Source organism: Leptosomus discolor, chromosome 5, assembly GCF_034619465.1.
Source record: "Leptosomus discolor isolate bLepDis1 chromosome 5, bLepDis1.hap2, whole genome shotgun sequence".
NCBI classification, from domain to species: domain Eukaryota; kingdom Metazoa; phylum Chordata; class Aves; order Leptosomiformes; family Leptosomidae; genus Leptosomus; species Leptosomus discolor.
The window spans coordinates 20,959,954-20,986,417 of NC_141395.1; the positions used below are offsets into that span (position 1 = coordinate 20,959,954).

The 26,464-nt window shown below is 35.2% G+C and overlaps 1 protein-coding gene across 8 annotated transcripts in view; it reads left to right on the top strand.

Annotated features, from left to right (window-relative positions):
• The window catches only part of LOC104351730 (sodium channel protein type 2 subunit alpha), a 54,998-nt gene extending 29,609 nt beyond the window's left edge, over positions 1-25,389 (top strand). For all 8 annotated transcript variants that reach the window (XM_086465909.1, XM_086465911.1, XM_086465913.1 and 5 more), the window contains exons 17-26: positions 9,467-9,587; positions 9,955-10,109; positions 11,096-11,269; positions 13,430-13,552; positions 18,313-18,594; positions 19,139-19,192; positions 20,243-20,380; positions 21,481-21,585; positions 22,645-22,915; positions 24,194-25,389. In XM_086465909.1, coding sequence (XP_086322035.1) covers positions 9,467-9,587; positions 9,955-10,109; positions 11,096-11,269; positions 13,430-13,552; positions 18,313-18,594; positions 19,139-19,192; positions 20,243-20,380; positions 21,481-21,585; positions 22,645-22,915; positions 24,194-25,389 — 2,619 coding nt within the window. The remainder of the gene's footprint in view (positions 1-9,466; positions 9,588-9,954; positions 10,110-11,095; positions 11,270-13,429; positions 13,553-18,312; positions 18,595-19,138; positions 19,193-20,242; positions 20,381-21,480; positions 21,586-22,644; positions 22,916-24,193) is intronic.
• The last annotated feature ends 1,075 nt before the right edge of the window (positions 25,390-26,464 follow it).

Here is a 26,464-nt window from a genome sequence, read left to right on the forward strand (position 1 = left end):
GCTCTGCAGAGAAGGACCTGAGAGTCCTGGTGGACAGTGAGTTAACCATGAGCCAGCAATGTGCCCTTGTGGCCAATAAGGCCAATGGTGTCCTGGGGTGCATTAAGAAGAGTGTGGCCAGCAGATTGAGGTAGGTTGTCCTCCCCCTCTTCTCTGCCCTGGTGAGGCCACATCTGGAGCACTGTGTCCAGTTCTGGGCCCCCCAGTTCAAGAGGGACAGGGAACTACTGGAGAGAGTCCAGTAGAGGGCTACAAAGATGATGAGGGGACTGGAGCATCTCTCCTACGAAGAAAGGCTGAGAGACCTGGGGCTCTTTAGCCTGGAGAAGAGAAGACTGAGAAGGGACCTTAACACTTATAAACATCTAAAGGGTGGGTGTCAAGAAGGTGGGGCCAGACTCTTTTCAGTGGTGCCCAGCGACAGGACAAGGGGCAACGGGCACAAACTGGAGCACAGGAAGCTCCACCTCAACATGAGGAAAAACTTCTTTACTCTGAGGGTGGCAGAGCACAGGAACAGGCTGCCCAGGGAGGTTGTGGAGTCTCCTTCTCTGGAGATATTCAAAACCCATCTGGACGCAGTCCTGTGCAACCTGCTGTAGGTGAATCTACTTTAGCAGGGGGGTTGGACCAGATGATCTCCAGAGGTCCCTTCCAACCCCTGCCATTCTGTGATTCTGTGATTTTTCATAAAACATTCTAGATGTCTCAATTGTAAAGTGTGAAGAAGATATTGTTAATTTATTCTGCAGATACATTTTAACTGTCAGTGATTCTTCAGGTGATATTACCGTATGAATGACACTAAAAGAAAATATGACACAGATACAGTCTGAGATGTTGACTGTGAAGTCCCAGTACAATCAGAAATACACACTCAGGAAAACTCTCCTCTCTTCACTCCTTGATTTGTGCTTCCACGCATGTCAGATTAATTCTGATGATGTTACTGATTGGGATACTACCACTACTCATGGTAGTAGTAAACCACATTTTAAATGGTCCTATATAATTTTCCTGTGCTTGTTCATTTTTAAAAGTTATGAAGTTATGTATGTATTATATCAAAATAGATTATAGCTCTGATAATTTTTAATTGTCAACTTCCCTGCTGAAAGTAATTTGGAAATGTAATTGGATTCTACTAATTTAAATACTATATATCATTAAAATTACTGAGAAAGAAGTAATTTAAATATTTTCATTAGTGATTATTAGATTAATTAGCTGCTGAAATCTGTTTCTAAAAATGTAATCACAGGACTGTTCTATACTCATGGAGCATCTCCATTTCTTACTCTGAAGCTATAGTTGTTGTGCGGAAAATAATTTGTGGCTCACTGAGCAGTGGTAGAAAGAAGGAACGTGACTTTTGCTGGTGCCTAATGATTAAGGCATCTGTTTTGAAAATGAAATCTTTCCCTGCTACAAATCTTGTTTATAATTTTTAACAGTCAATAGTCAATGGATAAAATGCAGAAACTGCCTTGAAATAGGGACTGAAACCTGAATTTCCCATATGAATTCCCTGATCACCAATCCCTTTTGCTTCTTTTTGTAGCCTGCTCAAGCTTTATTTACTGCACAAGAGCATTATGTCAGTAGAAGAGATGGAGGATGTACCTAATTCAAACCTATAGGCTGCTGGTTAGCAGGACTGAGTATGACCACAATGACAATGGTGCATCAATTTCTTCATTGTATAACAGGATAGTATGACTGCTGACTGTTAGCCAAATCTTTCCTTTTCCCAATGGAAGGACCTCAGCTGGGTTGTTCTACAAGGTGACAAAAATATTGGTTTGAATTCCTACAGGGAAAATTTTAAAGCAGATTGTCCCACATTTGAGACATGGGCTCTGGTCATTAAGCTTCCACCATAAAAGAAAGGCTTTCTCCTCCAGATACAACATTTAAAAGAAAGCAGGGTCCTCATTGCATTCTCAGAGGCATTTAATCATGTAAATGTGTGTGTTAATCATGCTTCAGGAGCTGCAAACTGATCAGGTGATAAGACAAAGAAATGCCTATTCAGTCAGGAATGATCTAGTGCCAAGCAGTTTCGACTGGTCAAACCTGAAACTCTTCTGAGCATATTCAGGACCAAAATTTCTTACTCTTGCAGAAATTGAAGGTGAAAAATTGAAGGAAAATATTTACAAATTTCAGGCTCCTTCAAGAGAGACACAGCAGTTAAGCAAAGACATTGTGAGCATATTTATTCATAAATTTCAAATTGATCTTAATCACAAAAGTGTGTTTTTGTAATCTTAATCCTAGTTCCTACTCTTCATTAGATAATTCTTACCCACCTTAGTTTTTGATATAGAGAAGAGTGATGGCTTATTAGTCACAGGATGTACATTCTTGTCATGAAAATGATCCACAGCAAAAGAAGGCATTTTTTGAATTAAAAAAAGTATCTACAAATGGCTTTTTGTTCAAGGTTTCCTCTTTTTTGTCACTCCACAATGTGCCTTGCATTTCTGCCCGCTCATATTTTCCCATTTATATGATTCTGCTGTTGCCAATTGTTGATCTGCCAGTCACTCCATTTCTTGTACCACAAATTAAAAGAACTGAAGTTAGAAGCTTCCACCAAACCACATTCAATTAGCTGTATCCCAAATGAAAGGCAGCTTAGGCACCCATGGACTGTGAGAACTCTCTGCATAAGACAGCGAGATGCTAATGAGTGCTGTCCGTGTGCTTTTGCTTTTCTCTGTGTATACACATGCATACACGTATTCACTGTGGTATAGGGTAATAAACTGAATATCTACGAAGTAATTATAATTTTTTAGCTAGTTTTAATGAAGTATATTAATGTTTGGTGAATTCTTATAACATACCTCTTCTCCAGTATTTTGATGGAAATGTGAACTAGATCATGCATTTCTAGAAACAATACATACAATATTGCACATGCTAGTAGATGTGAATTTACAAGGAATTTTCTAGAAAATTGCCTGAAACCTAAAATAGAATTAATTATGAGAACATAATAATGGTAGTGGGGGAATACAATGTAATAAGTGAATTAGAGAACAAATCCTAAATAAAACTTTACCATGGAAGTAGGGCCATTAACAAATACGGGGCCACCGTGCTGAGTCTGTTGTCCTATATGTAAGGGTCCATGGACCTGACCTGCATTACTGCTATCCAGAGTCGAAACTACAAAATTTTTTTTTTCCTTTTTAGGTCATTAAGTACTGCGGGGATGGTTTATATAGAAAATTTTGTAGTGCATGTATAGCTGTGTAATAGTTAGATTTTTATGCTAAGTGTAACTTCTAGGCTAGTAATTACACCAAGATATGTCAAGTTACAAGATATTTTTAAATGCCTTGAAAAATATGGGATCTCCTAATGCTGTTGCAGACACCTTAATTATGTATATTTTACTTTAAGCAGTATTCAGTGCAAAAAAGCAGAGGTGCTGTGTCCTGAACTTCGTTTCCTACCATTCTTACTTCTCACAGGAGTAGAACCAAGCTGGATCAGTCAAGCGGGCAGCTCTGGTGCCTTTTAGCGAGGCAGAGCATCGTGTCACCAATTTTGCACAGGTTACCTAAGCAAGTTATACATCTATATGTATATACTATGTAATCACTCTTTAACAGATATTGACTGGCCTGCATGCTCTTCAGCTACGATCCTGTCCCATTCATTGCAATAAAGTACAAACATGCACAGCTGCTCTCTGCTGAGTCACGGGACTCACATCACAGCATGGTCAGGCGAGATCGGCAGCCCCAATATTTCTGTGGTTCAGATGCTTTCCATGATACTTTAATAGTATTTTCTGTGATACTTTAATAGTATTTTGCAGTGCATGCTATGTATCTTTCCCAGTCTTGAAGGTAAAGTTTTCAGGATTCTATTTTTGAAGGGTTTTCTTTCTTTTTGAAGGAAGGCAGAATATATAACACGTAAGCTATGTTTCTCAGCAGAAGCTTATGTAAGTCTATCTGTAAATTGTGTTGATAATGACAAGCTGCTAGCTGTTTTGGAAAACTTTCATACTATTGTATTTTAGCTTATAATGGAGGTAACATGCAAACTCATGATAGTCTCATTTTTATTTTTCACAATTTTTTTCTTAGAAATGCATTTCTTCAGTACTTGTATAAGCATTTAGTTGTTTTGGAGATTAATATGCAGTACTTGAAGCACCATTAAGCATGAACTTCATTTAATTTCCATAGTCAAAGCATGTGACCATCATTTGGTTAAAAAAGCTCATATAAAACTTGTATTTGGCTGGTCAAACATTCAGAGATCAGTTCTGCTCTTACTTACACCCACACTTACAAGTGGAGAGGTGCAAAGAGAAAACTGATAGCAAGATCTGGCCCAATTCAGTCGTACCATAACTCTTTAATTTATGCTCACAAATTGACTACCTCCCCAAACATCTAAAATCGTCTGCCCCAAGAAACTTAAAATTTATTCTCATCTGATCACTAATAAATAAAGTACAGCAGTCTAGTAAATAAATTTCAGATTTTGGACCAAAAGGTCCCCAGCTTCAGTATGATTTACATCTCACCTATTAAATATTGCCATAATATTCATTCCACCATAGTTGTATGATGCTGCCTTCAGTTTGGTAAATCAGTGGAGTTAAAATATACTTATAGCATAGCATTTTGTCTTATATTTTGTAAGGAATAATTTATCTGATAAGTCATATTTTGGTTTAAAAATATTCATTATTCAGAATCATTCAATACTCTGAAGAATTTAGGCTTTGGATTGTTTGTGAATTGGTCAAATTGTATTGGCATATTGTGATTCATAGTGGATGATATTAAGTTGCTAATATTAAAGTTAATAGGAGTTCACTTAATTAATCTTTACAAACAGCAGTCTCTTGCTCTGTTTCAGAAATATCCTTTCACTATTGCTTGTGTGAATTAAAGAGCGTTTTTAAGTAGCTTCCAGTGGGAGTGCTTTTGCAAATATTTCCACTGCTACTTACGATGCTTTTCATTTCATCCAACATTCTTGCAAATATTTTCGTTTATGTAATGCTCATAAATAAGTAGATCAAAGGAATTATGAATACCAATAAAGCATGGAGTGAACTATAATTTAGGGATCCTGGGGTGTTTTTCAGTATTTGCAAACAATAATCATCACAGAATTGTTTAGCTTTGATTTACAATGTTCTGGTTTTTTGAACAGATAGAGTTATTATGCTGACTGTATAAGCACTAGAAAGAGTATCATCCAGATTCCACTTAATTGTACCAGTGGAACTACAATGATATTTATCACTTGGTTCATGATATAGCTGTACTGAAAAAGACAGGATAAGTTTGGATATAGTATTGCCATTTAAATCACAGAACATCTCATTTCATACTGACATCCACACAGCACTGAGAAAATAAAAACAATATAATTTCCATTATTTAACATTTTCACAGGTATTTGGGAGGAAAGGAAATTAAAAGCAAAACCAAAATGGTGGTTTCTCTTGGCGCCATCTTCCTGCTTATGTCTATTCTGCTCTTTGCTCCTTCAGTCCCTTAAATTATGATTTCAACAGCTATTAGTGGCATCCTGGCCAATCATGAAATTTCAAGCTTTGTTAAAAATCTTTCACTAAGGGCTGTTCAGCTACTCTCAGATAATCCTCTCTGAAACAAACAAAGAAAGAAATGTTAGAAGCTCAAAGTGGCCTGGCTGTAAGTGAAGCAGAATTGTATGAATCTATGAGATGTTGTCGAGGTTCAGAAAGTAATTTTGTCAAAAACTTCCTGACCTAATCTTGGCTGCTGCTTTTTGTAATGCTGCTGTGGTAGGCAAGCTGCTTTCCACTTTCAGTTTCTATCTTGAAAGCTAAACTAAAACCTGTATCTCGTACTGTACTGTATTGCTGACTAAAGCATGACTGGCAAGGCTGTTGGTAGATGTGACTTAAAAGATACATATATCTCTATGATAATTGGTATACTGCTGGTTTAGAACCATGTAAGTACTTTTGTCCCCTTACTGTCTTCTGTAAAAAGGAGATGTAGTATGTACAGTCTGAGGTTTTGAAAAGTTTTCTCTGAGAATAATTTCCTTAGCATACTATTCAGAAAAAATCCGTCATCATAACTCTCGAAGAGCAATTAAAACTTGACCCTGACAAATCTCTTATAATCTGGGTGACTGAATGCTTTAAAAAAGGCTTACTATTGTATCAAAGATAATGCTTGGGTTTGACAATTATCTTGTTTCTGCAAGTTCACTTTTTAAAAAGCTATATACATGTTAAGTGTATAGCATTGCCTAAATCCAGTTTTTATAATGCTGGTGAGCAGAGAAGTATTTATCAGGTACAAAGGTAACTTTGAGATATGTTAAGGTAAAGAACTGGGACATATGCTACATACCTAATGTATCAGAATCTGCAATTAGGGGTAGTCTAGCTATACATCTGGATTCCGTATGTGTGAACACTGGCAAGTCACAGTAAGTGGTAGGAAAATTCATCCTATGTATTACAGCGTATGGACAAAACATAATGAGCAATAACAATCCATTCCGAGGTGATGTTGTGTTGAATACATAGAAATTAGGACAACATCTGGGTCAACTGCTTTATACCATAGCAGAAGTTTGTTGCAGAAATATGAAAAGCTTTCCTAGCATACTGAACTTAATTAATTTGGTAAAATCTTAAGTTTTTGTATCATAAAACCTTCCTAGCTGTTTGTAATGCATACTAAATTTTATGAACAATGTGTAGAATGCCATACAATTAAGTCAATGTTAAAAATAACAAAGAAACAAACAAAAAAAGAAGTAATTACTTCTGTTGAAATTTTAAAATGTTTTCTTCCCCAAATGATACTGTGTTATTACAGATGACATTTATCTAATATTTTTTATAATATGCTTTATATACTGATCAGGTTGGGGCTAAATTCAGGTACACTAGAACAGCATGCTAAGGAAATGCTCTGTTACATCAACAACAGAAGAGTAACAGAATTCTCAGTGGCACAAGGCATTTAATTGCTGTGTTTCAAGTATCAGCTTCTGTTGATTCAATGTAGGATTCTTCTGTTTAGCTTAACTCCTGTGATTATTATTTCAGCTCTTTAAAAGAAGCATACCAGATATTCAGTGAGAAGAGACTTGTAAGATAAAACTCACCATACATCCTGCCCCACATAAATAAAGATGGCTTTCTGATGTTCCTGATAATTTACTGTTCTACTGATAATTTTCTATTTTTTCTATCTCATCTTTTTGATCTCTCCTTGTAGTGGGTATCTTTGATCTTCCATCTTGAGTTAACTGTTACTCTTACACAATCTCAGAAATAGGAATTCATTATCCCTTCTTAAAATTAACATGTGCTGATTAAAGTAACTGCATAATATCTGAGTTACTGAACTCTTCATTTTCCTGTAAAAGAATGGACAGTAGGTCTTTCAAACTTATGGTTTAGCCAGTTCATAATTTTTGTTTGCTCTGCTACTACCACAGCATTCTGCTAGAAATGCTGTCCAGATTGGAATGATGCAAGCAAAATTTTAAGAAAACTCTACAAAATACAAACAGTCAGTCACTTCTCAGTTTAAAAATTTACTGTATTGTATTCATAAACGTTAATTTTTAACACCATACATAAATTTCTTTGGAATGTACCTTGCATTTATGGTTATTTCTGGCCTTTCCTCAAACTGATGATTGTCTTCCACTGCTGTTTAAATGCTGTGGTCCTTAACTGAGGACTACAGTATTTATCCTATACTTTCCAGTTTCTCCATTTTAGAGGCAGTATTCCACAATGACCAAACTGCCATGCATTATCTGTAATTTGAATATGTTGCAATAGGAAATTTGTAAAGAATAATCTGCAGAAAACTGTGCTACTGTGTCTATGTACATTGGACCTATCTTCATAGATGCTAAACTTCATGCACAAGCATGAGATGTGAATACATAAGCTGAGATTTTCAAAGAAACATAAAGGAAATGGGTGTGCACTGAAATTACGTGCGTAATACACCCTACTATAAATGTTTCCATTTGTTTGGTCTTCCTCTAAAATGTGGGCTATAGTCTACCATGGTACACAAAAATGAAAGTTAAGCCTATGTCAAAATCACAACACGATATATTGTCAGTGTGATTTGATAAAATCAGAATGGGGGAGAAAGGCACTAATCTTCTTTTTGTTTGAAGAAAATCCTTAATATTGTCTACACTGTAAAATTCCATTAAGGTCTTATGGTACTTTCTGTATTCCCATACTAATATTGTTTACACTTCCTTTAAAAAAACTGTATAGAATTTGGAGCTTCTCAAACATGTTTTAAAGGAATAATGCCTCTAACTTCGGTTGTAAATGTCAGCAAAGATACATCTTTAATGTTACCATGGACCATCTCTCTGTCTAATATTAAATCCCTATAGACTGTATTCTAAATCTGCTTACATCATTCCCTTTATAAAATTAGCTACTTAGCAATGCAGCCATTTTACTGATGTTATACTCCACATAGTGATAACATTAGAAGAGTCATAGAATGCCGTGATCAAACTACTTTTACTTACTATAGTACTCATATTTGTCTGTTGCCAACATAATGTGATGGTGTGAAAGAATAATTTTGAAGATTTGGATTATATTATCAATATGATAAATTGGTGCAGTGTTGTTTTATAACAGTATTGTTTTAAAAGCATTTGTTTTCACTTTAGTCTTCCAAAAATAAAGATTTTGGGGGGCTTTTATAATGATTGGACATGTATGTGTACTGTACCAAAGTAACAAGTAGTTTAAAAATGCACAATAAATTCAGAAAATGCATTGGCAAGTGAGAATGCAAAATATCAGCTACTGCTCTTAAAGTAATGTGCTGCTCTTTTGGAAATAAAGAGAATTAAACTATCCTATACAAGTCATAACATGTGTTTTCATGTCAATGATAATGAAAAGTTTATATTCAAACTTTTTAGATTTTACAGACTTGATAGAATAACATTTACTTGAGACATGAAAATACATCTGTGCAGCTTGCTGTTGGTTTGGTCATGACGTTGGAAAATTGTTTCTGTTAACACATGCTATCTGAAGTGTAATCTAAAATGCAGCCACATGATTGGAATAACTAAACAGTACAACGTGTGGAAGGCATCCATTGCTAACTTACTGAAATTTCATTTCAGAATTCTTATGTGTGGCTCAGAATACCAGTCTAATAACTTCAGCAATTCCTTGTATGAAAATATCAAAATATTTTCAATAGGGAAAATGCACATGATGTAGTTTCTAATCTTGTGACCTCACCTGTAGTAGAGCAATTTGGCATTATAGATTGTAGATAAGAAATTATTTTAATGTCAGAGCACGGAATACCTGCAAAATATTTTGGTATGCGTTTCAAACATGAACTTCTATTCAAAATAAATAAAATTGAAAAAAAAATATTATGTGGGGTTTCATTCACAGAAATTAAATGCATCCAGTTCATCAGAAGGCAGCACAGTTGATATTGGACTACCTGCAGAAGGGGAACAGCCAGAAGCAGAACCTGAAGAATCTCTGGAGCCAGAGGCTTGTTTTACAGAAGGTAGGCAAAGCAAAATAGATGCAAGGTGATTAGACCTAACTGTTGATTTGGGCTGGATTCTACTTTTATTCAAAATCAAGAAGCTTTGTGATTACAGTTGTATTTTCTGTTTGTATTAGTAACTCCTTCAGAGGTACTGCCATAGATGTACTATTCTCATGGTCTCTCTCTCTTCTTGTAAGGTATTATAAGAGTTACAAAACTTTAACTCCAAATATTGAAACAAAAATAATCCTCAAACAGGAGATACTTATTTGCAAGCATCTCTTACAGTAACACTGAAATACACCAAATGACTTATGTTCATTGTGATTCCTAATAAATATTTACCTTATTCTGACATCTCAAAATTTATTATCATGCTTAGGCTGTGTGCGGAGATTCAAATGCTGTCAAGTCAGCATAGAAGATGGAAAAGGGAAAATCTGGTGGAATCTCAGGAAAACCTGCTATAAGATTGTTGAACACAACTGGTTTGAGACCTTCATTGTCTTCATGATTCTTCTCAGCAGTGGTGCCCTGGTAAATTCAATGTGGAACTATTGTGTCTAATTTAAGCAGCAAGTATTTAGAATTACAGTTAATTATATAGCTGCAAGTAACATCAAAATTTAATATCCGATTCCTAAATGTTCTAATGTCAACATATATCAACAAGTATTTGGCATGTATTGTAGGATACATACGAGTTTGCTCACAGGCTATGAAACAAATCGTTTGGCAAGTTCAAAACGTAGTGTTAATGGAAATAAGAAATTACTTATATCGGACTGGTATTCACATGTCTTCACATTCATGATAATAGCTTTTTTTTTTTTTTGTCTTATACATGTTTAAAATAAACTACAGCTGAGATAGGAACTTATCAACAGCAACTTGAATTGTCAAACTGAGATGTAAGGTGCCAACGTGATTCCATCAGGTATCTTACAAGATTGATGTCAAATCAGGTGCACTAAGTACTGAAGTAATTAGTAATGCTCCTCATAGCAGGAGCAAAATATAGTGTACTTGCTACAGTCGGGTCAATGCACAATGATTTAATATGCATTGTAGACATTTTCTTCTGAAAAGAGAGTTATTAATGTCTGTTCAGGATTGCTTTGTGGGTCAATGTGTATAGTTTAGTTTCAATTATTAGTTCCTCAAAAATTCTGTATCACAGTCATTTTTACATCCCTCATATAATTTTGATACAAAGTTGTAGCTACCACAGAGGAAATCCTTCTGTCAATAAACCATTGCTATCCATGGAAAAAATTAAAATGAGATTTGGAGAATTGTATTACAGTGAGTTTCATGGATCACTGTTCAGCTCAGCTGAAAACTGAATATTGTGTTTATGAAAAGACTACAGTATGGAGTGAAAGCAAAAGTTGTGCTTGAGGGAAGGATATATGCCTTATCATCACATACACCTTTCCAATTAAAATTCTTTCTTGACTACTATAAACCACACTGTGAATTGTGAAGACATTTAATTATAACTTCAAAAATCTTTTTCACAGGCATTTGAAGACATATACATAGAGCAACGTAAGACTATCAAGACCATGCTGGAATATGCTGACAAAGTTTTTACTTATATCTTCATTCTGGAAATGCTTTTAAAATGGGTGGCTTATGGCTTTCAAACCTATTTCACTAATGCGTGGTGCTGGCTGGACTTCCTGATTGTTGATGTATGTATTCTTTTTCATGTCCTGTACAACAGGCTCTAAGAATCAGAATATTGTGTTTTCAGGATAAGCTTGCTGTTCTATTCAATGGAAACTCTATTTTAAAACTGTTGCTGCAATATGGTTTCTTTTCTGAACAGAATTATAAACCCTACCGCAGCAACAGTTTTAAAATAGAAATTCTGTTCAGAAAAGAAAAAATATTTAGATGTATTTATTACACTAGAGATGTTTTGTTAATATTCTCAAGTTTTATGAAGTTGTAATGCTTTATTGAAATTATGCTTTTTACTATTTTTTTTCACAGTGTGGAAAGGATGCTGTTCATTCCCTTCAGTTTTTGCTGTGTATGGAATTTAAATATTTCAAAGCAATTTCTTTAAAGGTTTCTAACATTCTAATCAATTACTGTCACTTACTCTGTGTAATATGAAAGGAAAATACTGCTAGGAACTCTCGGTTCCATTGTACTATTCAGTACTCTTGCACTTTTCACTGCATCACATGGGCGACCTTAAAGCGACGCTTGGAGAACTGTAGATAAGCTCCCTTAGAATGGGTTCTCAAATGATTTTCAGAAGGCTGCACCACCAAGGAGCAGATACACATTGTCTGAAGGAGACCTAGTGAGAAGCGCATTGTAATTTCAAGTCTACATGCTCGACAATGTATGCACAGTACTGGGTAGCATAAGTGAAGGTCTTTAACTGTGTAGCAGACATTCATTTTCCTTCCATTCCCAATAGCCTGACTACATCTGTCTGTGCTAATAGGGCATCTCTCAATTCCACATATGTAATTCCCATGGAATGCAAGGTAAGAATGTGTCTCGTTCACTCATTCTGAAAAGCAGCAGAATTCTATAGAAATCGCTGTGTCTCCCTAAAACTACAATGATATGATTGACCATGAAGTCTTTACTACACAGAGCTTAGAAAACATTGTAACTTTTAAATCCATACCAGCATTGTAGATCCTATGATGAAACATAACTATGTGCCCACTTAGTATTCTGTGGTTGAGTCTGTACCCTTGTAAAACTGATTGATTAGCTCAGTCATCAGATGTGTAAATTACCATGACCAGTAGAGCCTTACAGAGACACTGTGGACAATACTTTACACTGTCATTATATATTTATTGTATTATCAACAAATATTTAATTCTTATTTCATAATCTGTTGTTTAGTTACTTTATAAATAACTTCATTAGTTTTTCATGGCAACCTTACCCTGGTGCAATTTTTTTCATGGAAGAAATTAATCTCTGAAGCATTTTTTTTTAATCTTTAGTCACAGGATTGAGATAATGAAGCAAAAGATTAATTTGGAAATGAAAGAATTGAGAGACAGGATGGATGGAAGGGAAGGGCTTTAAATGGAGGGAAATAGAAGATGGTTTGTATTTTTTTTTCTTTATTAGGCCACTCCCTCCCAATGGTTTACTGTAAGGATTCTAAGAATTATTGATGAAAGATAATTGTATTATTTATTTTACAGCTATTCTAGTTTATTTACACATCTGCCTGCAGACCAAACCAGCGCTATGCAAGCCAGAATTCATGAAGTGGTTAAAGGAGTCACAGGGAATGTAATGAAGCGTGGATATGCCTAACAATGAAGCTTCTTCCATTGCCTAAAAAACAGTTGGTTATCAGTCTTGATTAGTCTGATTAAATCTGAACAGCACTGGTAGCTATGACTGTTGAATAAGATTTTCTGGACACTAGAAAATTATGTTTCACCAAGGCCAGGTCTGGATGTGGTTTTTGAGAGCTTTTACATTCTCATCAAGTTCTGAAGATATCATGGGAAGTCCTGACCTAAGCTGACCATTCCAATTCACCCAACCTTTGGAGTTTTCTTTTTGCATGTGACTTGGTTTTTCTTTAAATGCTGCCAAATGTTGACTGGTTTATGTGAATTTAGAAAGCATTTTTATACCATTCTACCATTATACCATGATTTCATCAACAGGTACCTAAAATATACTTTTATTCTACTTTGACTTGAAAGATCTTTCTATATTATAGAGGGATTCCTGGAGAAAGAGGTCCAGCCTTGAATCTTCTTGAGAAGTTCAGGGCACACATCATTCCCACCATATGTATTGAAAGGTTATACAAGATGAATGAGCAATATTGCCTTTCTGTTTTTGTGTAGGTCTCTTTGGTTAGCTTAACAGCTAATGCCTTGGGCTACTCTGAACTTGGTGCGATTAAATCCCTTAGGACACTAAGAGCTTTGAGACCTCTAAGAGCCTTGTCGCGATTTGAAGGGATGAGGGTAAGACAACATGAAAGAATCTGAAATAATGCATGCATACACAGAAACAATGCATGCAGAATAATCAACAACGAATCCATGCAGAAATGCTACACTATCATCCTATATATTTTACATTTATCACTAACATATAAGCAAAAGGCTTTGTCTGCTTATATGAATTCATGTGTTACTGCACACACTGTTATATTTATTTAGGCTCCTTGGCCTTTCAACCTATTTCATATTTTTCTGGAGGGCCCAAGGATTTATCAACTGCAAGGATCTATGCAATGTTACTACAAAACTGAATTTATCTCATACAAATGAATCCTGCTATAGTCAGAACAGTGTTAAAAAAACAATACTTCCTCATAAAAGTGTGTGCACACACACACATACATATGCACATGTGTATTTCATACAAGTATAGAATATCATGCATAGTCTATCAAATACCTTTTAACCTACTATTCTGTAAATATTAATTTGGAATTCATGTTACAATTTAAACGTTTTGTAATGAACTCCTATGTTAATAAGTAAATTGACAGTGTTAAAATACCTTCTCTCTTTCAGATTAGAACTATTGCATTCTATTTAAGACAACTTTTCTAGTATATCAAAAGATTGAGCTAGTTTTGTGATTTCTGGCCTAAATTGGTTGCTTACTGCTTTCCATATTAATTTTAAAATGCTGTTTATAATCTATAGAGCATTAAGCAGCCTGAAAATATATCAGAAGACTTTTGCTGACAGTTGGGTATATTTGAGAATTTACTGGCCCCAGCTGTTTGTTACAGACCCTCAGCTGCCCAACTGGGCCCTCTCAGTCTACTCCAGTTCAAAGATAAATTTATTAGTTTAGATTACTTCTTTAGTGCAATGAAATGGACGAAGACCTCATGTATTCTGCTATGACCTGAAAGCTCTAGAAAGGTTTCTCTTGGGGGCAGTAGTCAAAAACTGGAGATGGTACATATTTCTAGCTCCAGCCACAAGAAGATGTCTGACTTACACCTTCAAGGTCCATCTGTCTGCCTTGGACATATTGCCATAGACCTAATCAGCACATGCACCTAAGCTGGAACCCTATTGCTGTAATTAAAAGGAATGCTTGTATGAGCTCCCTGCTGCAATCACTGATCTTTGGCACCCCACGTTGTAAGCTGATTAGCAAATTTAGAAGTCAACTACAAATTGGTGTGTTTCTGAAGAAAATGTGATGCTCTATGTGGAAAGCAAAAGACTTCAACAAAAAAAGGAAACAGTCTGTGATGAAAGGTTATAAATTCAGATAGAAAATACCACTTCCTTGCCTCCAACAAATTTCTGGAACTTTGCTGAAGAAAAATTGAAGATTTGGCATATTTGTATCAGATATAAGGCCTATTTAAAACCTCAATAGTATCTTGCTAAAAAACACACATTAGCTGTAGGTTTTTTCATGAGAATGATAAGCAAAAAAACTAAATACAAAATATTAAAAATTTTATATGCACAGTAAATTGTTCAAGTGGCAATTTAATGCAGCAAGGGAAAAATAATCACTTTTCCATGCAGGTTTATGGGTAATTGTCAATCCCATAACTTCCCTGTTGGTGTAAACTTTACCTACTGATTTGATTCCAATCTGCTAACGCTTTGTAAAATACCCAGATAAGGAGATTTATGACTTTAGCTAAAGATATAATAAAAAGTAGTAGATGACGTTAGATGACTTCAGATTAGAAATGTGACATATATTTTTGTTAGTTAGGCAATTAACCATTGAAATTTTCCTATGGATATAACGAATCTTGCCTTGTTTAAAGTAATTAATTTCAGGCTTAATGTCTTTAAAGATACAGTAGCTCAAGTTGGTGAAGAAATTAGTATGAGAAGATTTTATGGTCTGATATATGGAAATTCCAGATGTTTTTTCATAACATAGTAATTTCATTGATGTTTAACATCTATGAACTGAAAATATGCCAATATAGTATGTTGCACATATTTGCATAGGCACTTAAAATTTTTTCCAATGAGCATTATACTTCCTATATACAAGAAATTCCATTCTACACATCTAAAATTTTTAATTCACCATACTATTCTCAGGATCAGGACTTGTGCCTGCCTGAACTAATAATTAATAGAAAACATTGCCTCTCTGGAAAACATGATGTTTCCCCTGCATCTTCCCTCCACTACTATTGCTAGCGAAAATACAGTTTAATTTTCATTTGGGACTTCATGAAAGTAGCCTGTGGGAGTATAATTAATCTGTCTTTGCTCTGTCCCAAGCAGTATCGCTCACTGCTATATGATGCTAGGCACATACTACCTTTTTCTTAACCAGTAAACAGCGCTTTTAATGTCTTTCTAATGCTTTCCCTACTTTCACTTGCTGTCAGGCCTTGCCCTCTTTTCTCACACCCCTACTACCAATGGAAGCTAGGAGGTGTCTGGATCAGTGTTTTCAGTGATGCTCAACAGTATGTTTTGAGTGTCTTCAAATGATTCATATTACAAGCTGGTCCTGCTATAGCTTCAGGACTCACACTGAAAACAGAGAAAGTAGGTCAGCTGTAGAAGTCTGGCAATTAAAGAAAGAAGAACATGACTGCATCTGCAGCTGTAGCAGAAAGAGGAACAGAATTCTCGGGTGTAATGAGACTGAAAGCTCAAGAACAAATATTTTCACTTCATTAACTATCCCTTTATATATCAATAATTATTCCTCATGGATGATATTATTACATTTAAGAAATCTAATTATATTTTTAAGTAGAAGAATTGAGATAACTTTAAATATAAATATTGTAAAAATAATAACTAATATATATTTGGAAAATATGCCAGAATTGGAAAAAAATTATGTCACCATTGATTATTCCAGTCAAACTTTCGACTAAAATTAGTGTGTTCACGGATTTCCAATTTAAAATAATTCAGCATTATTATTAAACTATTAATTTGTTTAGGTCAAACTAGTCCTCATGGCCTTCCACAGTCATGTCATTGACAAAGCTGAGAGTACAGGTCTGTCAACATAAGACCACACTGTTGAAACAGTCAGGTTTATCCATTAGTCATGGAATCCTCTCTGCTCAGCTGATGAGTGATAAAAGGCTATATTATTTTTACTTACTGATTTATGATAGGTATTGCTAAGAAGATTCTTAGTATAAGAATCTATTTTGATTTTTTTTTTTTTAATTTCACCATTAGAAGTAAACACTCATTACATCATGTGATTTAAAATACACGGACAAAAAAAAAGTATGAAAGCTTTGGACTTCATCCACCATTCTGTGCTTTTATAGAGTCACAGAGTAATTTACATTGAAAGGAAACTCATTTGGTCCAGCTCCTAAATTTAATAGAACAACAATTCCAATGAAGTCCTATAGGATGTCAAATATTGTGCAAAGTATGTATCACCCCCAAAGAGGTATTCTTTCGGCAGGAATGGAACCCTGAAAGTAAAACAAGTATTTCTCCTTTTCCTTCAGCCCAAGTCTACTATATGGTATACATGGTGGTAGTTCATCACCTACTCCAACATTCAAAGGTTTTATTTTCTATTTTGTAAAATGGCAAGGAACGAAATGTAATCTACCTAGAGGACCAATTTTACAAGTAATTGATTCTATGGAACCTATTAATTGTGGATATAAATATAATGCCAAAATATTTTACAGGCTTAAGCTACATATTTGTATTTCAAATAGAAACAAATGGCATAACGTGCTAGAGAATCTGCTGTAGTAGCTACATTATATAAACAAAATTAATTATAAATAACCTCATCTATTTAATAGCTAATGTCCTGCATTTTTAAAACAAAATTTTCATTAGGTTCTAAGGATCTGATTCAGGATTTTTTGGCAAAATTGGCAGCAGCACTCCATAGTTATTAAATTTTATGTTGTTACACTTACAACAGATTTAAAATAGGAGTTAACTAATTTAGCAGTTCATCAATTCCATCATTAAATAAATCATTCTCATTCATAATGGACCTACTTTCTCCCTAATTTTATTTCCTTTACTATTTTATTTTCATTCTGACATGTTTTTAATCATTGTTCATCATCATACATGAACTCATTTTCATATTTTTCTTTCCTAAAGCCTGATTTTCCCCAAAACTCATTTGGGAATGAAATCAAGTCTCTTCCTTCTTCAAGGCTTATCTGCGACTTGCCTGAATGCTGCCAGCTTTTCTGTGTTCAGATACTCAGCTGGTTTCCTGGTTTGAACATGTCTGCTTTTCTGATTTTATATATAACCATCCAATTGAACATGCATACATCCCTGAGTTTTCTTTTATTTAAAAGGAGTCTTAAAATCACTTTAAATTAAAAATATGCTTAGTAATAACATGTAATAGAAAAAAAAGAAAAAAAGTTTGTTGTGTTTGATGCAATCAGTCATTAGAAATATTATGGATATGGTTTTGCAGACATACATTAAGTAAATATTCTAAAAAGAATTAATAAATGCTGATTTTTTTCTCTTTGTCTTTTTTTCAGTTTGTTTTACCTGTGTGTTCTTCTTTTTCCTATCTGTAAAGCTACCATTTGTTACCGTTGATAAGCTTTTCCTTTTAATTATGTTGATATTTTATCTTTCCTCTATACTGCTTTTCTTACTTGTTATTCTCAACAATTAAACAAGTGTAACACAGATATTAGAATTAAAATAGTGTTACAGTTAAGAAAGGCTGGTGAAATGTTTGTAAGATACAGGTGCCTTGTGTTCTTACACTGTCTTTGGTTTCATTTGTACTCTAGGTGGTTGTGAATGCCCTCTTAGGAGCGATTCCATCCATTATGAATGTGCTTCTTGTTTGCCTTATATTCTGGCTGATCTTCAGTATTATGGGAGTAAATCTATTTGCTGGAAAATTTTACTACTGTGTTAACACTACAACTGATGAGAGATTTGATATCAGCCAAATCAACAACTATAGTCAGTGTGAGGAGCTCATAAAAAACAATGAAACTGCCCGATGGAAGAATGTGAAGGTTAACTTTGATAATGTAGGCCTTGGTTATCTTTCTCTGCTTCAAGTAGTAAGTCACCACTCCTTAATTTCTATTTCTCTTTCTATATCTCTATTGTTTACTTGTAAAAGCAAAAAGTAATTTTTCATTGTTTCTTTAATCTAGAAATCTTGTCTCTCACTTCTTGTTTTGGAATTATAAAGTGTGGGATAAATCCATGACTCTACAGAAATAATACAAAGCATAGAGGCTATGCTGACTATGAGAAAAAAATAAATAATTCAAACCTAATCCACCTTGGCTGCATTAAATTTATATCAAGCACACCTACGTTGTTCATACACAGAAAATAACTTTTATATCAGATATTACTCATATTTGATAAAAGTTCTTAATAGATGCTATGTCCTCTATAGTCAGATAGTAGGATTTGCTTGCAATTCTCGTGTATGAATAAAACATACAATGGAAGGCAAGAGTCACCGATAACATTGCACTGTGCTGGTGTTTATGATGAGCGCTAAAGACACTTAATCTTCAGCTCTTAAACAATGTTTCTGACAAGCCATTTTCTGGGAAAAACATGAGGTAAACACCAGTGTTCTGTTTATAGGCTACATTTAAAGGATGGATGGATATCATGTATGCAGCTGTGGATTCTCGTAATGTAAGTATAGTCCCTTGACTCCATCTGTTTTGACCGTATGAGCTCCAAGATTTAAGAACGTAATTTTAACATCTTTCAGAAATAACAGTTAAAATGAGACAACAAGGAGTTATTATAGTTTTGTGGCTAAAGAAAATGGAAATCATAGGAAAAACTGAAGAGATGAAGAAATCAGAGGAGCAGTCCTAAAGGATTCCAGGTTGTCTATGGTGCAGTTAGACCAAAATTCCTCAGTTTCACAGCAGACTTAACTATTGCCATGGAACGCCTTTTCCTCTTCTCATTATGTGCACTGAGGCATTATTTACATCTGGAAATAGGCATTGATACACAGCTTAGAGATGATTTTTATAACAGTGATCTTCTTTTAAAATTGAGACTTTCACTGTGCTCTGCAACAGCCTGACTCCTTTCTTCAGGGCACAGTTTCTATTCTTAACTCAGCCTGTGCATTTTTTTACCCTTTTGCCGTCCCCTTGCTCCCTTGGTGCAAGTTGTCCTCTAGTTCTAAGTAGACAACTGAATAAACTATACTAGTAAAGCTCCAGCTTTTTTGGTAAGCTACACCCACAGTGGGAGGCCTGTTGTAGTATAGTAAATATGCATAGCTGTACCAAGAAAATATGCTTACTCTAAGCATGGCTTGGATGCCTTTCTTCCATAATCCATGGCAATTCCTGAAGTGCCTATAGCAGTGAAAGCTCCACAAGCCCACATCAGGGGCCTCCCACGAGACACACAGAAAAGTTTGCAGCTTTACGAGCTGGTGTTTCTGGTTGTCTATAGATTCAGACAGGTGGTACTACACTAGTTTAAACCAATTGTGTTTTATAGGCCAGTTACATTTTTTAAAATGATATATCAAGTTCGATAGCGAAGTTCTTTGTCAAGAATGTAACTTCATAGATTGAAGAAGACTGGGATGGATATATGTGAACTTGACCGTAAGAAGCAAAGATCAAAGTGACAGAGCCCTAAATTCTATCCAGCAGATATTTGATTCTGTGCTCACAGTTAAACTGAGTCTTAGTTTCTATGCCTTTTTTGCAGGTTTTGGATCAGCCTAAGTATGAAGATAACCTGTACATGTATCTTTACTTTGTCATCTTTATCATCTTTGGATCATTCTTTACCTTGAACCTTTTCATTGGTGTCATCATAGACAATTTCAACCAGCAGAAAAAGAAGATAAGTACTTCTGAAAACAGAGATAATAAAATGCTTATTTTTGGTTCACACAATAAATTTAATTGTAAAATATTATTTTTTCATTTTATTATAAATTAATATGTGCTCTGCATATTAAGAACATTAAATTATTAAAGCTTATGATTTGGCCTGATGAGAATTTGATGGACAAGTGACAACATATGTCTGTCCATGGTTAGCGAAATACTCAATGTCATCTTTGTAAAGATGTGGATTTGGGGCTGGAGTCTATAACAGAATTATAAAAACACTAATCATTGAAATAGCTAAATGTAGCTATAAAAACTCTTAGCTATACTACCTTTATGTCTTAGAGCTCAGCAGTGTAGATTTTTGAACTCTAATAATAAACATTATATCATATTTATACTCTCTTTAGTCTTCATTTTTGTCAACACTGCCTCAAAAGGTACCAGTGTTTCAGCTGCAGAACTTAACTAAAGTATCTGGCCACACAAAGTGTTATTGGAGTGGTAGAAGTGCTGTTCGATTCATGTGCTGGAATGGGTTGAGAGGGAGAGAAATTGGCTTTTCTTTCTACTCATTCCACATGGTAGTTCCAGAATCTCCTGCTTCAAATCCTGCCCCAGTGGAGGGAGAACGGGTTGTGAAACATGACCGTCTGGATACCTTCTAATTCTCCTCTGGTATCATAGATGTCAGTTCAGAAATTTTGCCAAAACTTACTCTAGAGGAAAAACAAGAGAAGGGGATTGGAATATTTTATTAGTTTGTGTCTCCATAATAACTGATGGAATTAAGTAGAACAAAGAAAAAGCACCTCTCTCTCTTCTGTACCACCCCTCTCCCCAGTGAAAAGCAGAGGTCTACCACAAAAGGTGCAAGTTCAAGAGCATATATATAAAAAAAAATCCTAAACATTAAGGGTGGAGTATATAAAGCAATTCTTCTGTTACCAAAGTAGTAATAATCATGATAAAAGGGGATTTTTATGTCTCTCCTAACTTTTCCAACAGATGAGAACATGAACAGGAGTGAGTATTAGTGTTCAGTATCTTTGGTTATAAGTGATCAATAGAGATGAGTGATTGTAACCAGTTTTTGTCTCTTTGGTTTACTTTGGAGGTCAAGACATTTTTATGACAGAAGAACAAAAGAAATACTACAATGCAATGAAAAAATTGGGTTCAAAGAAACCACAAAAGCCTATACCTCGACCAGCAGTAAGAACAAAATTTTTTTTTGTTATTTTTAGATTTATTTTAAAATGGGATTGTTTCAATTATGCCTTAGGCTGAATTAAGTTGTAAGCTAAAAAAACAAGTGATATAAGAAAAGCCTTATTCATCTGAAATAGGTTTTTTTTTCTTTTGTAGTTTGAACATGCAGGACTCTTCCCTTTCCTTTTTTCCTCCCTCATTTTCTCTCTGCTGATGGCAATGATATTTTATATGGCTTTTTTTTTTCAAAACACTGGTTTCACTAGAACAATTAAATGTGGCAATGTATTTGTCAAATTGTATGAAAGCCTTAGGGCATAGGCTTTTTCAGTCATTGAAGAAGACTCTGAAACTGCTGTATGGCAACAAGTTACCGTATCATTGCCTGAAAAAAAGTCTTTTTGCCCTTCACATTTCTGTTGCACAACACGTACAACAGTTTGCTCTCCCGGGCAGGGCTACCCTAGCACTAGAGAGCAGGGTTTGTCTGGGGCAGAGCATGATCCAGCTCTGCAGTTCTACTTTGCATTGTGGAACCTGCTCAGTGACCAGTCCAGCCATCAGTAAATACTCTGTAGCTGAAAAATACTGTTTTAAAGTTATTTTGGTGTCATGAAGACACTGAACTTAGGGCTTGAAAACTTAATAAGTTTTCTGGCAAATTAAATGCTGTTCACTCTCGACCTGCTTACAGTTGTCCCCCCACCCCACCCCACCCCTGCTTAGTTTTTTTTCAAATTTTGTCAGGCTAAGCATTCAGTTAGTAGTCTGTGTCACAAAAAGTTTCAGTGAACTGGTTTAGGGTGGCAAAGTCTCCTTTGCAACTTTAAAAAAATGCACCATGCATATTTTGAAGTCATCCCCTTAATGCTTATAAACAGGAGTTGCATTTCTATTTAATTTCTGTTATATATACAAAATGTAATATTAATACAATTGGAGGACTTATGGAAGACATGGAATCCCCTTCATACTAGATTTATATAATTTGTAGCAGTTTCAAAAAAGAAATTTTACCCAACGCATATCATAACAAATCTTTTTTTTTTTGTTCCCTCCCAGAACAAATTCCAAGGCATGGTCTTTGATTTTGTAACAAAACAAGCATTTGATATCAGTATCATGATACTTATCTGCCTTAACATGGTCACAATGATGGTAGAAACAGATGATCAGAGTGAAGACATGGAAAACATTTTATATTGGATTAACCTGGTGTTTATTGTACTTTTCACTGGAGAATGTGTCCTGAAATTGATTTCACTTCGCCATTACTACTTTACTATAGGCTGGAATATTTTTGATTTCGTGGTTGTCATTCTTTCCATAGTAGGTAAGAGCAATTCATTTTTATGAAATGGCTAATTCTTTGGAAACTGAAACATTTTTGGCATGTGAAGTCTATTTATATTTTGGTTCAACATTGTCACTAGAAAGTCTGACCACAATTTTTCTTTCTTCTTTTTGTATTATCCATGAAATCACTGAACAGTATGGTAAGAATTTTTTGAGCAATAAGTTTCATAAAGTCTCACTTTTGTATTAGTTGAAATGAGATCCTTATTCTGAATTCAGTAGGAATTCCTCAACATAGAAACAAACCCATACAGGAAAGGCAATTTTGATATAAACCAACCATGGCAGTTGCAGGAAGAGAGTCCAGCAAGCCAAAATCCAAGAGCAAAATCTGTTGTTAGGCTAGCACACCAGCACCCCAGACAGCAGGGTAAAACCCTAAGCTTACTTCAGAGTTTTGTTTGATCCTGGGAGGTTTTATGCCTGAGCTAGAGTGAGCAACCGGAGAAGCAGAGCTGAAGCTGGTAAATACATGGCTCCACTAATCTTTGTTTTCTCCAGAGCAAAACCTGAAAGAACTTGAGTAAAAATTCTGTCATTTTAATTTCTCAGAACTCCTTAATATACAAATTGGTTTTGTCATTTTTGTATGGAAACAGGATGTAGTTATTTTTCATCTTTGAGGCACATAATATAATGCCCAATTCTTGTACTCCTCAGTGAATTCTCAGAAGCCTTTATATTATCAGTTTGGTTTTGTTTGGAATTGCTGTGTCATTAATACTAATCTTGTGGTCATGTTATTTCATGTGTGATTAAGAAGTTGCAGTTCTCTTCAAACATACATATTTTCTTTGAGCACCATAACTGGATTACATGGCATTTTAATACTACTATAGATATGATATTTCTTCAGATTAACTGAGATTATTTTTGTTACAGTTAAAGAAAAAGCTATGCTTCTGGTCTCAGCATTTGCTAGTCTACACACACAAGTTATCAGTTTGTCCTAAAAAAGATTGATGTGTATTTGTGTGTCTGTCTGCATATGTAGCCATAAAATTACTAGCTAGAAATGTCATTGATGAAGTTTTTCATTATCCTCCAAATTACTTCAGAATTTCTATTGAGGTTTATGGGTTTTCAAAGCATACTAAACTGTAAAAGGTTTCGTAAAAACAACTGAATGGCTAATTTTTAAAATCTGTTCAAATATCCTACTCTTCCTAAAGTTCTACAATGTTTGTAGGGTAAATCTTTTTATGGTTTTAAAATGTAATAATATTCTTTACTAATTTAACTTGTTTTCCTCTAGGTATGTTCTTAGCTGAGATGATTGAGAAATATTTTGTATCCCCCACACTGTTCAGAGTCATCCGACTTGCCAGAATCGGTCGAATCCTGCGTCTCATTAAAGGCGCTAAGGGAATCCGCACTCTGCTTTTTGCTTTGATGATGTCCCTTCCTGCTTTGTTCAACATTGGTCTGCTGCTCTTCCTGGTCATGTTCATCTATGCGATATTTGGCATGTCCAACTTTGCCTATGTTAAGAGGGAAGTTGGGATTGATGACATGTTCAACTTTGAAACGTTTGGCAACAGCATGATCTGCCTGTTTCAAATTACCACATCGGCTGGCTGGGATGGTTTGCTAGCCCCAATTCTCAACAGTGGGGAGCCAGACTGTGACCCCCATAAAGATCATCCGGGGAGCTCCGTGAAAGGCGACTGCGGCAACCCTTCCGTTGGGATTTTCTTCTTTGTCAGCTACATTATCATATCATTTCTGGTAGTGGTGAACATGTACATTGCTGTGATTTTGGAGAACTTCAGTGTTGCTACTGAAGAAAGCGCTGAACCCTTGAGTGAGGATGATTTTGAGATGTTCTATGAAGTTTGGGAGAAGTTTGATCCCGATGCAACACAATTCATAGAGTTCAGTAAGCTATCAGATTTTGCAGCTTCGTTAGATCCTCCTCTTCTTATAGCAAAACCAAACAAAGTCCAGCTTATTGCAATGGATCTGCCCATGGTAAGCGGTGACAGAATTCACTGCCTTGACATCTTGTTTGCTTTCACAAAGCGTGTTTTGGGAGAAAGCGGGGAGATGGATGCCCTCAGAATACAGATGGAAGATCGGTTCATGGCAGCCAACCCTTCGAAAGTCTCCTATGAACCAATTACAACTACATTGAAACGAAAACAGGAGGAGGTGTCTGCTGTCATTATTCAACGGGCCTATAGACGTCACCTTTTAAGGCAAAAAGTCAAAAAGGTTTCATGTATATTTAATCAGGATAAGGGTAAAGATGAGGATGATCTGCCCATGAAAGAAGATATGATTATGGATAAACTAAATGAGAACTCTACTCCAGAAAAAACAGATATGACTCCATCCACAACTTCCCCACCATCCTATGATAGTGTAACAAAGCCAGACAAGGATAAATATGAAAAAGACAAATCAGAAAAAGAAGATAAAGGTAAAGACAGCAGGGAAAGTAAAAAGTAACACAGAATTCTGTTTGTGATAAACTGTTTACAGCCTGAGAAAGTATGTGTTTGTGTCAACAGGACTCCTGTAGGAGGTACATGCCAAACTGACAGTTTTTACATATATAAATATATATATAATTATATATATATATAAAAGGTCAGTGCCTATAACAAGACAGTGACCCCTCGTCATCAAACTGCAACTCTGTAAAACAGGGTAACATCTTGACAGGAGGTTGTTGTTTTTATTACCAGCTGACACTGCTGAAGAGAAGATAAAATGGCCAATCAGACTGTAGGGACCAGTTTAAAAACAGGTGCAAACCTATGAATCTCTGTGTTTAACATGAAACACAAGTACAAAAATTGTATCCACTGTTTGCATTTCAACAGCCACATTTGCCATATTTTTACAAAAATCAGTGTTGGTGAACTTATCATTTTTTAATTCACAGGTTGTTTACTATTATATGTGACTATTTTTGTAAATGGGTTTTATGTTGGGGAAGGGGGTATGAGAACCAGGTGTTCTACTCTCGGATTCTCTATAATGTACAGACAGAAGTGACTTGCATGAAGGCATGCTGCACTTGTAGTTCATGCATGGAAAAACATGACGTCGCACAAAGCAGCAGAGTCTGACTACTTCCATGTTTCAGGGTGGCTCTATATTTTGAGGTGCTTAATAACAGTATCCATCTAGTATCTCATCCAGACAAATCTTAATGTGCCTGTAAATTCCCATAGAGTCTACAATAATAGAACAGATGTTTTATTTTTTCATAAGTCATTTAACTGTAGTTGAATGAACTCCGCATAAAAAATTTACCGAGGGAACCTAGAGTCCATTTTTAAGTATTCTTCTGTAGAAAACAGCTTACCTGAACTTGGGAAATTGAATTTACCAAAAAAGTGCAAAACTTAAGTATTACGAAGTTGTTCTGCTTCACCCTGCAGTATCGTTTAGCCATCTTCTGCTCTCAGCAAGGTTGACATTGTATGTGTTGATTAAAAAAGTACCGTCTATGTAAATAGTTATTTTATCCCGTGGTGCATGTTTGAGCAAAGAAATAATGACCTGTGCACAATAT